Source organism: Neolamprologus brichardi, chromosome 2 (genome assembly GCF_056152115.1).
Source record: "Neolamprologus brichardi isolate AB-2024 chromosome 2, ASM5615211v1, whole genome shotgun sequence".
Lineage (NCBI taxonomy): Eukaryota > Metazoa > Chordata > Actinopteri > Cichliformes > Cichlidae > Neolamprologus > Neolamprologus brichardi.
The window spans coordinates 32,827,501-32,846,216 of record NC_142105.1 but is presented as its reverse complement, the minus strand read 5'-3'; the positions used below and the strand labels follow the sequence as shown (position 1 = coordinate 32,846,216).

Here is an 18,716-nt window from a genome sequence, read left to right as displayed (position 1 = left end):
GATCAGATATATAGTGATATCAAAACAAATAATGAAATTAATAATAAATGTAGAAAAAAACGTGCAAACCCATCAATAAATATTATTACAGGAGCAAATATTAAACACTATACACCAGGTGGGAGAATTAAAGCTTTCTGCAATCAAGTACCATTTTAAATTAATAGTGAAACTACAGAAAAACTCACACAATCCTTTTATTTGTCACCTCGATCATGGGGGGGTGGCTTACTGGGCTTAAGCCCCGGGTGTTTCAAATGTCTGGCTCCGCCTCTGCTTGAATCTACATTTTTCAGCAACAGCGACTGAAGCCATTGTGTCATATAGTTAATAAACGTGTGTGTAACTGCAATACAAACTGCACTCATCATCTTGTTGGATGTCAAATTAATTATTATTATTATTTTTAGTTTTTTATATATTTTTTTTAATTAGAGTCAACACACTGATGGAATTCATGCAGTGGAAGAAGAAGAGGCAGACACCAGGATCCATATGTCTTTGTGACAGCAGGGATTTAAAAACTGTAAATTGTGATTATCATTGATCTCATTCATCAGATGCCTAATCTCTGTGACTCACATCCACACTGGCCCCACTGGGTGACGATGAACTGTCCACCCCCACATCTGAAGTCCAAAAAAAAAAGTGTTGAGGAAAGCAGCGATAAGCGGGGCCTTATCCTTTTAAAGACACTCCCGTAATCCATCAGCGGTGGGAGGAGGGGGGGGGCTTCAGCTTTAAGGGACTTAGTCTGGATTATAGCTAGTCCTCCAAATTAAACCAAAAGTCAGCTTTCTGCAGTTGCTCATGCAAGCTGGCAACTGGCTTGTTACCAGCTCTACAAACATGGCAAATGATGAAGGTCTATAATTAGAACATTTTCTCACTTAGCCACCAGATAAACTAACAGAAGTAGCACAGCAACAAAGCCTGACCCATTCCCCACTAAAGTGACTGTAGTTTCTGTCTCTGACCTCCTGTGATGTGACTCAGAGTGTCTTCCAGTCTATGTACCTGACTCTGCCAGCCAGCTTAACTACAGACAAGCTTCTCAACCAGGGCAGGGCTGTTACGTCCCCATTGATGCCGCTTCCCACAGCAAAACAAGGCCAAATCTGGGGCTTAGAGGCTAAAATAATCATTACTGGGTTGCAAACAAATGAAAAGTCAGAACACTACTCCCATGTCTGCCTCCCTCCTACATGCTTTTGGATTGATTTTTCTCAAATATACAAATTCATGCTGCAGTAATTTATAGGAATATTTTAACATGTTGGGAAATATGCTACCATTCTCATGTTAGTGCTTCCCAGATGAACTGATATGCTACCTGGAAACAGGGAGCCTAGTTCTATGCAAATGTAATAAAATGTGTGTGCCACCAATGACAAACCTCAGAAAGCAATGTGTTGTATCTTGTTAGGTCCATTTACTGAAGGAAAAAAGTCAGTCGGGCTAAATCTTAACATGGAGCAAATATATATTAGAGCAGTTTTTCTTTATTTTCAAAGATCCAACAGTCAGTTTTGTCAAAAGATTTTGCAAAGTGATTCTTTTAAGGAGACTATTTCACCAAACTGGGAGGACAAATGTTTCCCTCTGTTTACAGAGGAAACATCTCTGTGCATGCACGTACATGCATTGTGTTGATACACCAGAGTCTGCTTTGATGTAATAGTCCCCAAACTTGATAAGAGCCCTTGAATTTACCTCCACGGTGACCTTCCTGCTTTATTCCCCCAAGGAGGAGTCAGTCTGTCATTAAAGCACAGTAATTATAAACAATCTTTAATTTAACAAGTGCAGACATGCCGGCTTCTCCGCTCACTAGCTTCCCATGAAACTGAACTAGGAACAGCTAATCTTGAACTAAGGAGGTTACTGGGGAACGCACTGCTCTCGCAGCAGTCTGACAGAGGCCAAGTGCTTTTCATTCATCTACTTGGCTGCCTGTGCTGTGGTATGTCAAATCATGGACGTGAGGGGAAAGTCAAAACTGTTGTCCTATTGTGCTCCACGGCCAGACGACTGAACCCTGAACATTGTTTTATATTGCCAAAAGAGAGACCGAGATGGGGGTAAAGTTGTTACCAATTCCCATGGAAGACAACAATAAATATCAGTGGTGTTGTTTTCACTTCCACACTCAGCCCAGAGTAGATATCTAATTTATTCCCAAGCATTTTTGCCTTCATAACTTGACCTAATCTCACTCAAGCAAAGAAATGGATTCCCACCTTCTCTAGAAAATGGATATGGGTGTAAATAATATGCCTGGACACTTTCTGAAAAGCCTTAATCCCAAGAAAACAAACCTGATTGAAGCAGGCCCACCTGATTTGCGTTCAGGAAAACTAGATAATCAAAATGCAAAACAGCCTTTGATAGAAAAATTAGCCAAGTTCTAACATCAAATCCCCAACAAACAACATCAGCATATTCGCCTCCTGAACTTTTATTTGTATTCAGTGTTTGGGTTTTTAATGTAATCACAGTGCATTCGGGGCTCCATCAATGAGCTATTCGGATTCGCGTCAGGCTGAATCACACTAACTGCTCAGAGGTCTGCAGACATCATGAATGAGAAAAGGACCCACACACTGAACACATTAGGGGTCCTACCATCGCCTTAGACAGAGGTACAATGGGTAAGGGAGGCGAGATAAAGGAAGGGGGTAACAGGGGTGAATGAATTGCTGACGTTGATCAGGCAGAGAAGAAGGGCAGAGTGGGAGAAAAGAAAAGAGGAGGCCCGAGACACTGGCCACACAGGGCATGAGGGAACGGGGGGCTTTGAGAGGCCTACACTCGGTCATAGCCCATTAGCCCGGTTGGGTGAAAATGCTACAGCTCATTACATGCTCTGCCTCTGTTGTGTGGATGAACAATGCACAATTATGCTACCCTGCTGCTTCTCTAGCCACACTGCTGCATGCCTCTGAGGCGGCTGATATTGCTGCTATAGCGGCTCGCTTGCCAACAGCCCCCGTGCTCATCAAACATCCCATACATGGACTCCCTAATGCAAATTCAGCTTTATGTGTAGAAACAAAAGTGCTGTTTGAATGTGCTAAAATAAAAAGGGGAGAAGCAGGAAGGTCTGCTCGCCATCGGTGTGCACAAAACAATGGCACAATGCAGCATTTGTGTGAGTAATATAATGACTAATGTCTAATCCACCTTCCTTAAATTGTATTAAATGCCAGACAAGCGACAAATGGATAATTCTTTTCTTTTCTGCCGAATTAAGTGTAAGACTTATCGCGAATCCAGGTGCAGTCTGAAAATATAGATCCGAGTGTAAGAAAACTAGTCCCTGAAACTGCTGTGACAACATCTGCAATGCAGTGAGTAAGTAAGCCCAGGGTTCATCTATCCAACAGCAAATTGGTTCACTTCAAGTCTCGCTCCTTTCCACTCTACAATTATGCATGCAGAAGTTGACATTTAATCTGATGGGGGAAATGCTACATAAGATCCTCCTGCTCCCTCTTTGTTTTAGGCAAAAAACAGGACACTTGGAAAGGTCATTCTTCCCTGGTGTCAGAGCTGGCTGCTTGGAAAAGTTTCTGTTCACTATTGTTATGTTTCACAGAATCCCTCCCCCATTTCCCTGTCATTCAAACGGCACGGCATCAGCACTCAAGAGAAAGCCCTGGGAACTCTTTTAACAACGTGGTAACAAGTCTGACAACCCACAGTTCAACTAAAACAGGACAAGGGGAAAATTAGAAGCCCGATATCTACGTTTTTTAATTAATACCTTTTCTCTGTGCAAGTGGATAAAATGAGTTTTTGGCACACGTGACGTCATTACAGGAGAATTGTAATTACTTTTTTCTCACTTCGTTTACTTTCCCCAAAACATCGTGCTTTTGTTGTTCAATGACACATCTGGAAAGAAAACAATTATTTTTCCAAATATGGACGGCAAGTCCTTTGCTATTCTTATCTGCGAGAGGGAACAAATATATTGAAGCAGTGTCTATGTTTTCTTGCAGTGCATGCCGGTAGACATTGTAAATATGCTTCTGTTTTAATATTCTTAAGCCACAGGGATGGCAATCGGCACATTCCTCTCGACACACACCGAATGCAACAAAGAAAATAATATTGTGAGCAAATAGATTTCACTTCTGGCCATAACAAGTCTGAGGGTTTGTATTTTTTAAATATGTAAGCTGACCTTTCCTATCCTATATTAATGTAAATACAGACATTTCCACCAAAGGCAGCAGAATCTGAATTAACGAGAGATAGTTTTTTTTTTAATAATATATTTTTTTATTATTCTTGTGCTCCCGAAGCTGTGTGAAAAGTTACCTCAGACTTGTATTACTTGATTTCCATGTTTGTTTCTGAAAAACCTCGCCCCCGCTTTGTTTCACACTCGAGAACAGCCAGACTTGACGCATAAACTTTGCTAAAATCTTTTTTTTGCTGGAATGACCACTTTAAACATCTCAGTAAATCACTGGTGACGGTACATTTGCACACCTCTGTTGTCCTCCTCGTGTTGCAGGATTTCCACTCGAGAAAACAAAATGTGGCATATTTGTGTCAGAGAGCGTAATTTGAAAAATGCAAAAAAACAACAACACCAGAGGAAACTCATTTAAATGGGTAATTACGTCCACGAAGCATCGCTTGCAGGACTTAACAAGGTGCGTAATGAGGGTCCCCTTCCCCAGCGATGAACGTCATCGCCATTTCCTTCACTTTACTTTCCCATTTCTCATTTAGGGGCGGACCTATCAATGTACGAACCCAGTGCTGTCACACCTCTTTTAGCTGACTGGAATTAGCATATGACTACAACCATTACCTAACTATTTTTGTTCCACAAAAACCCCTTTGATTAAAGGATTTAGGGGGAAAAAAGCAAAATTAAAGTGTATCTTCCTCAAATTAAGTAAAATTATCTCAAAAGATTGAGGAACAATTACGTAGATATGCTTTTACTTTTCTAGCTCAAAGTAACCGTGCGCGTGCAAGCTCCTGACACGTCCTCGTGCCTCTTGCAGTTATTTGACTCGAGATTTTTAACGACTGAACGAATTTGACGCGCCTTAAAGGATTGATTTTAAAAGACCGTCGAGATTTGAAGGAAAGATATCGAGTGGTGCGAAACTCAAAACACCGTTCGTCTGTGCCGCGCAGCACATTCACAAGTCCACAAATGTAATCATAATATTTGTGTTTTCAAGGGGGAAGAGCGTCTTGTACGTGCAATAAAGAAGCGACATGATTGCTTATCTGTATCGCGGTTAATACGATTTGGGCAATAAAATCTCTTCCTCATCCTAACGCAGTATTTTAGACAGAAGAATAACATGTTTCAGGCTGCAGCAGTACAGGTTGAAGAAAATCATTGACATCCTATAAATAGATATCACCCCCCTTTCCCCTCCCACTCTGTCTCGACTCGATTTTTCAGGCCATTTTTCTACAGTATAACTCCCTCTGTGCAATCTTTACACGTCACATGTGGTTAAGGATGCATGCGCTGACGTGTGTACATCAGATGCTGTCACTTGTGTGTTTTGACTCTTAAACTCTTTTGGCTGGATGCTCTGGTCCTGACGATAGGGCGGCAACCCGGCGGGGCTGGATGCTTCTGACTGGCTGCCCGGGGTCGTTATGTCATTTCATTGTAGCTTTGCGACATCGAGAATGACACGCAGTGATGGGGTGTTGCGGGTTAGGCTATAAAAACCTAACCAAGCGTAAAACTAGCACTAGTCGTACACGAACTGAAAACCATCCTGCTGAGTAACGCTGCTCCGTCAGCTACAGCTTGACCAGTTTGGCGAATTAATTACAATCAGATTTAAGAGGCCACTAAGCACATCACGTCACACTTTTAATTTCCTTTGACAGATGCTGCTTTATTTCACTTTATAAACACTGACACTTGAAAAGCACAAGATTTCTGAAGTCTCTACCTTACAAATAACCTCTCTAAATAATTAACAGGTTCAACTGCCACTCAATCAGCGAGCTTCTGAGGCTTTTGTAGATGAAACGATTCTTTTTCAAACGGTCTGAAAATAGGAGACGTTAAAGAATGTAACAGACCCCACCCAAGTCTTCCAACGCATCAAAAAATAAATAAATAAATGAAATAAAATGCAAGATCAAGGTGTTATGTATCCCTCCCCTTATTGCACGACATCTGTATAACTGTCGTTTTCTCTTTCCTAACATGATTAGTCTTTGACAAACTATTCAGAGTTGCAGAGTTGTTATCTGTGACCAGAACCAGACACCAGTAAATTTGTGACACCAGAACTGTCCTGTGAGATCAAACACTAACTAAACACAAAAATAAAAACACTTTAGCAACATTTCCACGCGCCGACACTAAAAGTGTACTTTAAATGCAAAATTCACAGCATTGTTTGATTATTGAAAATATGAAATATGCTTCTCACTTCTCTGAGATTTCTGAGTCAGTCATAATGATGTAAATGATAATGTCACAGCGCATATTTCAAATAAATGTGACACTCCATAAGAAATATTGTGTGTGCCTGTGTACTCACGAGTACATGTGTGGGGGGAGATTGGCAGCTTCAGCAGATGTGTAGCATGCACTGACAGCGTGACATCTATTTTGCATGCTCAATATGACACGTCTGAATGCTCCCATGCATATTGTCCTGATGTGAAGTGATAGCGAGGGATGTGCATCCTCGCTGGAACCACTCCCTGTTGTCTTTCCTACATCAATATCAAAATGTCTTCGTTACTAACAGGAAAAACAGCAAGACAGACACGCAGATCTCTTTCCTTTTTTTTCTTATTTAGCATACTTTGATTGACTGCGAGTGCAAACACAAAAGGTACTTTTTTTCTTGTTACATAACTAAAACTTGGACAGCGTATGGATTGCTGGTTTGTTGGATGACTGCTTCTGTTATCAATCAATTTATCCTGTAAAACATACTTTTGACCGAATGTATTTTACACTGTGTAACACAACGTCAAATCACTTTTTCTTCAGTTTTACACGTCACCTTGTTCTGATAAATCCTCCCTACAAAAAAAAAAAATCTCTTACCTGAATAAGGCTAATCGATGAAATAAGAAAACTCATTTTCCTGCTATACTCATTATCTGGAATCACAGGTGTGAGGAGCCTTAGTACACATTACAAATTCAAAAACACATTCTAGCCAAAGGCTATTTCTTTACTGTATAATTGTCTCCCCCACCAAGTGATTCACTATAATTAAGCCATGGAAGACAGCTCTATTCTCCTGTGAGCGTTCATATTAGTGCTACTACAGGCAGGTCTAACAAACATCTCACAGCTGATGCTTTTCAAAACAATGGACAGTAATGTTTAGGGATGTATATGGATGATATACTGGTCCACATGCTCACGAGGGAGAATGCAGTACACACAATGCAACTACAGGTATGAGGCCTTTGGGGAGACCTGTCACTGTTATCTTGGCAAAGTCTGCTGTAGGCGTGTGTGTGTGTGTGTGTGTGTGTGCCAGCATGCTTTGTCTAACGCAGGAAAAGCTCGACTCCAGCTGCTCTGACATAAGCAGGATTCTCGCTGCCCCACATGCACTAACAATAGAGAACTTTCTATTGATCAAAAGCATAATTTACAAACAGATACAAGCCCGTATCCTGCTTCCCTGCATTAACAAACCAAATCTGACAAGGTTCTGATGGCTGATCATTTTAAACGACACGTTTTGGAAAATAAACAAATGCAGCGACATCACTGTGCCGTGTAAAAACAAAAGGCTCTTCTGCCAAGGATAAATGAATCATGGATAATTACGAGGTTGCCCTCAGGATGAAAACAATTTTTGGGGACAAAGCAGCCTTAGTAATCACAACAGTGCAGCCACTCGTGTGTCCTAGCCAGTCAATGGGATATGGGTTGAGGACTTGTGGAGTCAAGTGGTTTCAAGCCCGAGCTTTCTCATTGTAACAAAGCAATTAACAGTCCTCCCACTGCTGTTTGTTTGTGCTATAAATGGCATTGTAATTACACCAAAACATTTTTTTAAATTTAAGAGTAGCATTCGTACATCCTGTACAGCCTCTGTCTCTTGAAAGTGTCACAATGGGGAGCCAAGAAAACAGTGACAACTGTCATTGTGCTGGGTTGTCTGTTGGGGGGACAAGGCATGCTCTTGATACTGTTTTCTTTACTTAGTGACTCTCACACACACGCTCTCTTTTCTCGGTCCAGAAAATGTGCAAATGTCGGGTCAAAGAGATGTTTGTCAACATCTAGTGGAAGAAGGAGAGAGAGGGAAGCTGCATGCTAAACAGGCCCAGCCTCTATTAGGCCGACCAACCGCCTCCAAGAAATGAGAAAACGTGGTCGAGGCTCAGACACCTGGCACTGAGACTCAATATTCACCCTGGCTCACTCCTTATCTCTTTATCTGGCCTCACACAGCTCTATCAGGACAACGCTAAGCTTTGCATATGGAATCATCAAAATCAATCTTCCTCCTTACTCGCTCCCTCTCCCCTTTTTCATTAGGTGAAACAAATAAAGGGTTTCCTGATCCTGCGGCAAACGGGCTTTTATTGGATGCTTCAGTTACGAGACAGGATGCTGTTCAGGTTTTTGTTTTTTACCAGGGTAGTGGATATCTTGTTGGAGATTTTTTTTGAGAGAGAGAGAGGGTTGTGTTGACCTGCACAGCGCTGCCGACCAGCTGCCACAATCGCAGCAAACTGGTCACTTCATGTACCTGCTGAATCCCACACCTCTGCCTCCACTGACACAACTACACTTTTCATTTTTTCCACCTGTGTTATTCACACAGTCACTTGGAACCAGCTCAGACAGGCTCAGTAAATCAGCATGCCTGTAAGTAGGTCTCATTGACCTCTCACAATCCATTGGTGCCTGGATCTTTCAGGATCATCCGGTCAATATATCAATATCCATCTTGTGTTCCTTGTTTTAAGACCCCCACCTTCTCCTCACTGGAATGTCAAATGGAGACTGTAACCATCATTTACAAGTGTGTTTGTGGAGCTTGCCACTAATATGAGTGGGTGTGGTAAATAATCTGATACAATCTAAATGTCCCCCTCTCCCATGGGATTGAGGAGAAGTGGGTCATGAAGAGAAAAAGAAAGGTTGACGAAAGAATCCAATAGACGAGTTCATACATACAAACAATCTATAAACTAAGGATCAGCTGGTCGGCATACACCTGTCAGCTTGAATAGCGTTTCAAGTCAGACCTTCACTGCTCTGCTGGAGCCATGCATGGTGTGTCAGGGTAATTCAATGGCTGGCTGTGCAGAGCAGCCATGCGCTAATGCTGTAGCCAAATGGACGACATACTGATTTAAGCAATGATTATTCTTTCTGTTAGCACCTGAAATGCTGCGAGGTAGAGGTGATTAGCCAGGTCAATACATCTGGCAGGTGGACAAACTCCTGTTTTTTTTTTTTTTGCAATTGCTCAGCACATAGAAATAAAAAAAACAAGTGGAGTAAGAGATGCCAAATAATCCACTTTGTTAGGCCTCCAACTTCTGCTTGGCAAAGCACTCTCATCAAAGGACAGCTTCAGTGCCTCAGCACCTTAAAATGCCTTGAAGGATTCCTCTCAGATCGACTGACATATTGCCATTTCAGTGGCTCAGCTTTTCCATCAATAATAGACCAACATTTCACTGACTGTATGCTTTGCTACAGTGGAATGCTACATATCCCTGTAGATATTTTTGCCCACATATACCTGTTATTTATTATAAAGCAAACGAAATGCTAAAAAGTAACAATTTCTTTGCATTTAATCACAGGAATCAAATTTAAAATGTTTTCTAAAGTAAAGCCAAAGCAGCCCAGCCAAGGATCAAGGACAGAGCACAGTGGAGTTTATCTCACCTCTGGCAGTGGCATGCCGTTGATGATGAGGTCAGGCTGCTGCTGGTGACCCTGCCCTGTGAACGGGTGCTGATAGCCATGGTTGGGAGCTGCATTGCGTGAGTTCTGGTTCTCCACGTTGAGGAAGGTGCTCTCAGAGCGCCTGCAGCCCAGCGGCAGGGTCTGCTGGTGGTAGTCGAAGTAGTTGAGCGAGGAGGTGAGAGATGAGCAACTCACCACATTCATCTTGTCTGTCTCTTCGACGTCTCGGGGCACCAGGCGGATGTCGTTCTTGCTCAGCTTCTTCTTTTTGCTGGACTTCTTCTGGTTGCCGTATGAGTACTCCGCGACCCTGCGCAAGTAGAAGAAACTGAACAGACTCAATAAAGCAGTGTTCTGCCTTCCCCCTCCCCTGCCCATACGGTCAAAAAGTTTCCCCCACCATGCCAGCTAGGACACTGTTCAACCATGGGATAATTGCCCTTTTCCAAAGGTGGAGCAGCGCACGTAAGTGACCTTCCACTCGAAGCTTGCAGTGGAGCTGTTATCCCTTGTTTGTTTGCATTTGCATGCTCAACAATTGACATGTCACAAACAGGCAGACAATATGCAAACATGCCAAAACCACAGAAGCACAGCAAAAAAGAGCACACTGATACCGAGCAGCATCGGCAGTATATGCAATCACATTCAAAGCACACATCCCACACTAATTCCATTTTTTTCTGTCGTTATCAAGGGAGCCCACTAGCAACACGGAGTGCAGGAGAACTGCAGATTCAAATTCATTTAGCTGCTCTCAGTGGCTGCTGCAAACTTGAACTGAGTATTTTGACTTTAACGAGAGCAAATGAGCAACACAGCCATGTTTTATCAAAGGAGTCTCAGACTGGGGGAAATATCCATTCTTCACACAGCCCTGCAGTTTTCCACAGGAGAACAGATGCTAAATACTCTGCAGTGATCAGTGCAACCCTCACTAGGCCTATTCAAGAAAACGTGATCCTTTGTACCACCTGCATTACCTCAAAGTCTGGAAAAGGTCATTTTTAACCTTATGGCATGGGGGATATGGTTTGTTTCCCACAATAATTTGATAACAAAACTATAGCTGCCAATGAAATGTAATTACCTGAATGTATCCGATCCTGTCTGATGTCAAACATGTCTCTGCTTTACTAGGCCTCACTGACCTCTGTTCTTCTCTAAAAGGCAGCGCTTATCCTCTATCATTCCTGAAATCACACTGACTAAGAAGGTGCACCACTGTAGTTTGTCTTTTTCCTTTTTTCCTTTCAGATTGCATCTTGAAACAACCCCCATTCTGCTCCTCCTCGATTCAGAGGAAAGAAAATGGGCAGCTGCAAGGGTAGAAAATGCTTCATCGCTGTTTCATTTATCATTTTAACATGTTTTCTTTCTACTTTGTGCCCACAATGAAATCTGGGAGGGAAAATCTTCAGAGTCAGAAAGACTGACAGAGGACGAGCAATAAATTGGAGACAACTGCTCCTCATATTCGAGGTGGCGACTGAGAAGCAGAGCACATCAGTGCTGATTAAAGCACCCAGCAGGGATAGTGTCGCACACTCGGAGAGCAAAGTACTGGGAGCAGTTCTGAATTTTGAATTTGTTGTTGTCTATCATTGGGGTTTTTTCTCTGAAGAAAATGTACAACTGACATTAAAAAATGTGAGAAATGTTTCTGTCAAGATGTCAATAAATAGATTTCCTTGTATTTCCAAACAGGCTCAAATAAAAACACGTTTATAAAGTTTTCCAGGAGATATTAGTGTCTCTTGTTAACAATTAAAAAAAGGGGTCGACTGTGATGGAGACGTAGTTTGTGATTATATTTTCCTCCTCTAGTCCAATCTTTGCAGTTAAGAGTGTTGAAACACGCCTGTGATCATTTCAAGGGAACATTTTTTCTACATATATGTACATGATTTGTAATTAACGGTGAAAAAAACAACAACAATTATTCTTAAGTCAGTTCTCACGTTTTCATGACCACTCCTGCTGAAAAAAATTAAGTAACTTTAAATCAACAAAATAATGTTTGGAGCAAAATATGATTATAGCTTCAGGTTAAATTCTCAAATCCAATCTATATGTAAATTTAGTGGTAATGTGGCACGGGGAAATCAAAGCCAGAACTGATGTTCAGACTGATGAACACAACAGAATATCAGCTATGCAAGTTCAGGAGCACAATAATCTGCCTCTTTCCACGAAGCAGTCTTAATGAGTGGGATGACTTACATACTCTCATAGAATCGAAACTCTTTTTGTTTTTATATTATATTTATATTTATATTATTAGACTTTTTGTAGAGAAAGGCAGAGGGGATCCTTGAGAACTATCCATAATCACACTAGATTAAAGCTGATAACAGCCAATCAGCCACGGTGGAGGTTAAATAATAAATGTCTGGGTCTGCTATTGAGCCAGTAGGGCGTTAATTGTCCGGCAACACATCCGCAAATTGAACATGACAGTTGAACCGTCATATTTATGAGTCAATTGGTTACAATGAAAGAATTAAATCCATCAATCATGTCCCGCTAACACGGAACAGTGGGCCTTAGCGAGTGTTTCTGATTTAATGCAGTGGAGATTATTTAGATATAACTCAATTTCAGCTGTGGAAAGAAATCTGCTGTCCTCAGATTAGAAGCCTTTACATGCTGCAGAACAAAAGCAATGCACTGACAGCTGACAGGTTCAAGCGTGACTGCGAACACACACAATCTCTCTCTCTCGCTCGCTCTTGCATACACAAATCTATACATCCACGCACACAAGCACGCACGGGCTTTAGTCAGTACCTGCAGTTGTACGTCCGGATCTCCTTGTTATCCCTCTTGCACTTGACCGCCACAAAAATCATGGTGATAAACAGGATAGCTGCGATAGAGCCCAGGGCGATGATGAAGATGAGAGACAAGTTGACAGGTCCTATAGACTCCTGCGCACTGAGGTCTGGAGAGAGGTACACCACTATATAGGCCGAAGAGGACAGGGAGGGCTTGCCGTGATCCCTCGCCACAACTGTGATTTCGTAGGTGGATTTGGCGTTTTCTCCAAACATTTTGGTGGAGCGTATCTCTCCGTTCACCTGGTCGATTTCAAAGAAAGTCCTGTCTCCCTCTGAGATAGTGTAGGTCAGCCGCCCGTTCTCCCCCTCATCATAGTCGTCAGCTTTAATTTGGGTCACCATGTAACCCTTCGCAGCGTTTCTCGGGATAGAAACTTCCGCTGTGCCATTAACCAGCGGAGGGTTTGTCATAACAGGTGTGTTGTCGTTGACATCCAACACGACGATGCGCACTGTTGCGTTGCTTGATAAAGACGGATTGCCGTTGTCTCTGGCCAGCACTTTGAAATCAAAAGTCCTGGTGTACTCATGATCAAACGACCTCATTGAATAAATGCGGCCTGATGGGTTTATGCTGACATATGTGTTTACATCCATGTGCTTAATCTCACCAGGGACGATTGAGTATGAAACTGTGCCATTCATCCCCAGATCAGGGTCTTCAGCTGATACTGTTAGCAGGCACGAGCCAGGGAGGTTGTTTTCCATCACCATCTCTTGATAGTGTGGCTTAAGAAAGTGGGGAGGGTTGTCGTTTTCATCTGTGACTTTTACTACCAACGACTTTGTGGCGCGTAAAGGGGGGATGCCACTGTCCTCTGCTTGGATGGTCAGGTTGTATGTGTCCTTTTGCTCTCTGTCCAGCCTGCCATCAACAAGTATAGTGGAAAAGCTCTCATATTCTTGTAGTCTGAACGGAACATTGCCCTGCAGCCTGCACTGCACTTTGCCGTTTGCCCCAGAATCCTTATCTGACACCCTCACCAGCGCAATGACATATCCACGCTGCGCGTTCTCACTAACTTCCACCATCTCTGTGTTCAGTGAGAGTAAACTGATGACAGGTGGGTTATCGTTAGTATCCATCACATTCACGGTGACTTTGCAGTGAGCTGGGATCGAGTTTGGACCTAGATCTTTGGCTTGAACGTCGATTTCATATATTTGCGTCGTTTCATAATCCAAATCACCAATGACAGTGATAACCCCGGTTCTGGGGTCAATTTTGAAAGCATCCCTCGTTTTCTCGGTGACGTAACTGTTGAACGAGTACAAGACCTCTCCATTAGTGCCTTCGTCGGGATCCGTTGCATTCAAGTCTATGACTAATGAATTACGGGGGGAATTCTCCATCACGTTAACTGTATACACTGGCTCGTCAAAAACGGGGTTGTTGTCATTAGAATCAATTACTTTAATATTTAACTGGACCGCACCTATCTTTGGTGGGTCTCCTCCATCTTCTGCGCTGATTTCATATGTATAGTGGGACTGAGTTTCCCTGTCTAACGATTTTTGCACAACAAGCTCAGCAATTTTCGACCCATCCCCTCTGGTCTTTATTTCTAGTCCGAAAAGCTCATTTGGAGTGATAGAATATGATTGCACTCCAAAGATCCCCGAGTCCGGATCGCTTGCCCCCTCTAGGGGAAACCTGGTACCAGGGGAAGCATTCTCAGAAATTTCTATGTCAATGTGGCTCGTAGGGAATCTGGGTGCGTTATCGTTCAAATCCTCAATTTCAACTTTGATGACACAGATCTCCATAGAGTTTGACATCACTTCTAGGGATATAATGCACTTTGGGTTTTGTCGACAAAATACATCCCGATCTATTTTCTGTTGGGCTGTAAGAATTCCTGCTGGACTCAGTTCAACATATCCAGGATGTGAATTGGATATGACCCTCAAGTACGGGGGCTGCGGTGCAATCTGAAATCCTTGCTTTAGTGCGTCGTTTGTCACGTTTCCTATCACTGACCCGGCCCTCATTTCCTCGTTTATTCCATACTTTAAATTGATAACAGCTTCAGTCCCGACCCAAAAAAGGAGGAACACAGCAGTTAATTGTATTAATTCCATCTCCTTCGTTTGCATTGTACCTGTTGACTTTTCCTGTGCCTAACAAAGACCTTGATAATTACGCACAGAGGTACACGTCAGAGACAACTGGGAAAATTATGCAAATTAACCATCTCATTAAAATGTCCAAAAAGTATCTGAGTGATGAAAATCTCGTATGTATGCAAATGATATCTAGGTGTGGAAGCTAAAATTCTAACAAGTGCCTATTTCACTCTCCACAGGCAGGGAACATCCTCTGGTCTACTGCAGCGGACGAAACACTGGGGACGACAGATCTGTGAAAACATGCTGAATCTTCTCACAGTACTGATTTAGTCGAATAAATCCGTGCTGCTCTTATCAAGCGGCAAAGTGGTCTTACACAGAACTCGTGCGATGAACCGTCCATTTTCAAGTGGGCTGGAACTAGAAATAAATGTTCGGACTGCATAGACACAAAATTCCTTTGAGTAAGTCCACAATTTAAAAAAAAATCTTCTTTGTTGATACAGTAAAGGAGCTTAAAAGTCCGTGTTAGATTTTCAGCCTTTATCCCAGTCAATATTTAAGTCGCATTTTGAATAAACATCTTGTTTTGTGCAATTTAATACAGGCAGTGATCAAATTCCCTTATCGATAGACAGCTACAGGCTTTTAAACTGCACAATTGATGAAAAAAATAAAATAAAATAAAGAATCAGCAGTCGCAAAATTATTCAACAGCCTAAGTCCGGATAGCTTTGCTTAAAAAAAGGGGGTGCAATTGCAGGAATGTCTCATCACATCACTCAAGTCCCGATTACCTTTTTATTTCCAGCAGATTTAGTCTTTCGTCCCCTCCGTAAGTCTTCAAGCTTTTACTTACTAATTGATTTCCTTCTGTGTCAGTTGGAAAAGGCGTCACATATCCCGATTATTAGTCCATGCAACAGAAAAAAAGAAAAAAAAAATCCGATGAAAATGTAGCCAAAAGCCTGTGGGAGGAAACCTGGTCACAGCACTACTGTATGTTCAAAACGCATTTCATGTTTAGCTGCAGCAAACTGGAGCACAGTCGCCTATATCCAGCCTGGTTGAGGCAGAAAAAAACGAAATCACTACTCGTTGCCAGAAGGCTGTCTAGTTGACTCCAACAAGCGCTCCTCTCGCTTCACTGGTGCACACTGGCGAACTCTCAGCTCCGAGGCGAGCGCTCGGTCTGAGGACCCGCAATCCCCTCAGCCAATCAGGGGTTACACAGGAGGGCTGGAGCTGCTGGTGGGTGGGGCAAAGTACAGCAATGAAACGCGGCCAACTACCTGTTCTCCTGCAGATGGACGACTCGACGGGCAATTACATCGTACACGCCGAAACACGACGCTGAGTATTAGATGATCGTTAGAATGCGGTTCCAAATGTAGGGTCTGGGGACCCATGGGGGTCTTTGAAAAGACTCCCACGAATGCCACAGACAAGAGTAACAGACTCATTTCTCCCAGCAGAAGCAGAGAAGAGAAGCCACGGATAAGTTTCCTTGCGTACTGTTGTGCTCCATTAAATGTAACAAGTCATATTTACTACACAGATCTTCAACAGGAGAATACTCGCTCTTGTTTTTGACTTTTGTTAGAGACAAGAGGTGATACAAGGTGTGGTCACCTCCGTGCCAGAGCAGACATCGAAACTCCTCGACAGTGTTTACTGTTGGCTTATACTGCATATTTTAGAGTCAGCCACGGCCCGCTGATCTATAGCCCACAACCGTTGCAAGTGCACGCATCGTGTTGCATCATTTAGACCCCAGACGTGGCTGTCATGCATTTAATGTTCTGAACTTCAGCAACACCGGGACACCGCGGTGAGGCAATTTCCAATAATGAACAAATATTATAGGCCTCGATGATGGCTTCCATGTAACAACAAGCTGGGGGGAAATCTTGCCACGGGCCAAATCAATAGTAACTCAGATTTATATATAATAAAAAGAAATTCGAAAGCTTTTACCCCACGAACGGTCACAGCCGGTTGTCTGTTTCATACCTCCTTGATGCTAGCGTTGTTGTATTCTTTTATTATCGCTATTAGTTCATTATTTAGTTAAATACTTTGTAATGAACACGAGAAGCATAGAAAGGCTACAACAGAGTGTTTTTAATTATAGAGATAATGATTTTTATTACGCCATTTAATGGCTGTAAATATTAAACCTTTTGTTAATAAGGTCAATAATGAGTTGGGTTCACCGTGACCTTCGTCCTACCTTCAGCTAATGGTCATAATGGATCAACACATTCAAGGCGCCCGTTGTGCTATCTCCATAATGGGTAATTGGCATTATGGCTCCATCTAATGTGACCAGTTTACCACCATTAAATCTCAGCCAACACAAGCAGGGAAACTATGGCAAGAAAAAAAAAGGATGAATATGAAGTTGCTTTAGTCGTTCTGCACATATTGCAGACTGTCATCGCCCTCCTTGAAATCTCACTCTTTTCATTCAGATGGAAGCGACACTCGCTTACAGCCGGCCCTTTGCACACAGACACGCACGCACGCCTCCTCCCATGCAGCCAGGCTGCTTGCCTGACTCTAACCGGCGCTCAGCCGCCATCACATCCTGTCTAGGGCTGGCAGATTTCAAAGTCACAAGGGTGACACCTAGCGTCCGCAGCCTCCGCTCGATTCTGTTATTCCAGCTTGTCCATTTTACCCCCAGACTGTTTCACCCCCACGAAAAACAAACAGCGTGCCACAAGAATAACAATGAAGCACATCGGCAAATCAATTCCCTGTCTTTATTGGAACAGAAGTCTAGAGTTTGACCACAATTAATATTCTGACCAGGAGGAGAATTAGTTCTGAGCCATATCCAATCATTGCTATCAATATAGGGTTGTTGAACTGTATATGGAAAGGAGAATGCGGTCGTTGTTTTGCAATGTAAAGATGTAATTTACCAAATTCATTTATGTTTCTATTCACATCAAAAGCTTCGGCTGTGTCCGTTTAATAAAAACTCAAGCTACAGCAGCTTCACTGAGCCTGATGTTGTGAATACATAAATATGAAAGTGTACATTACTGTATCTCCCGCACCAGAACAGAACAATTTTTTGTCCTTAGAAGTTTAGAGTTACTATCAGCTCCATACGCTTTAAATGTTGAGAAAAAGTTACACTATCTCCTTAAAGAACCACTTGATGTTTAAGCGATTCAGATGCCCTGATGTCATAATGGACGTTTAAACGTCTCTTGCATAAAGAAATCACATTCTGACAAAAGAATCAAGCGTGACCAACTTGTTTGCTTTGCTGCAACACCTTTAAGACGTGTTGCAATTGTACAAAGATGGCGCCAGTAGAATTTTTAATCTCATACATTGTTAATGTTGAGTTAAACAACCTTAGGCAATGGCAAGGGACTTCTTTTCTCCTCGGGGCTTTCTGATCACTGTATGTGCAAAACAGTGGAGAGGACGCTTTGTATTTCTGTCAGTCTGAGCTTATGATGCAGAGGCTCGTATTGTTTGCTTGATTGTAAGTAAAAAAAGAGAGAAAAGTGTCAATTAAAATAATGAGCAACTTAAAACTGCTGCTTTGATTGTTCACATATATGGTGGAAAGTAGGTGAGCAACAGTTTGCAATAATTGAAGATGGACTTGTTATTGTTTCTTGTGTGTTTTTTGGGTGTTTCTTTAAGGTGTTAAGACATTGAGTTACTAATTGCAAAAGGGTTTGAGTTCTGCCATCAACCCAGTATAGTAAGGTTAAAGAAAAAAACCTTAAGTATGAAGATTTTCTGATTTGAAGAGCTGCAGTATGTGGCGAGGGCTAAGAGGTTAAAAATGTTGGAAATGTTTCTCACCCTTCAGTTGAGTGCTGTGTGAATAAACGCAGCAGCACTGCCTGGAGCAGCAGGGT

At 42.3% G+C, this 18,716-nt stretch overlaps 1 protein-coding gene across 7 annotated transcripts in view; it reads right to left on the bottom strand.

The window, feature by feature from the left end:
• Positions 1 to 16,010, bottom strand: part of pcdh19 (protocadherin 19) — a 57,102-nt gene extending 41,092 nt beyond the window's left edge. For 2 of the 7 annotated variants that reach the window (XM_087851672.1, XM_087851670.1), the window contains exons 1-2: positions 12,704 to 16,010; positions 9,893 to 10,241 (exon numbers count right to left, since the gene is read on the bottom strand). In XM_087851672.1, coding sequence (XP_087707798.1) covers positions 9,893 to 10,241; positions 12,704 to 14,850 — 2,496 coding nt within the window. In that variant the 5' untranslated portion in view covers positions 14,851 to 16,010. The remainder of the gene's footprint in view (positions 1 to 9,892; positions 10,242 to 12,703) is intronic. The other 5 variants (XM_087851684.1, XM_087851678.1, XM_087851675.1 and 2 more) reach the window with 3 other exon arrangements.
• Positions 16,011 to 18,716: the final 2,706 nt, after the last annotated feature.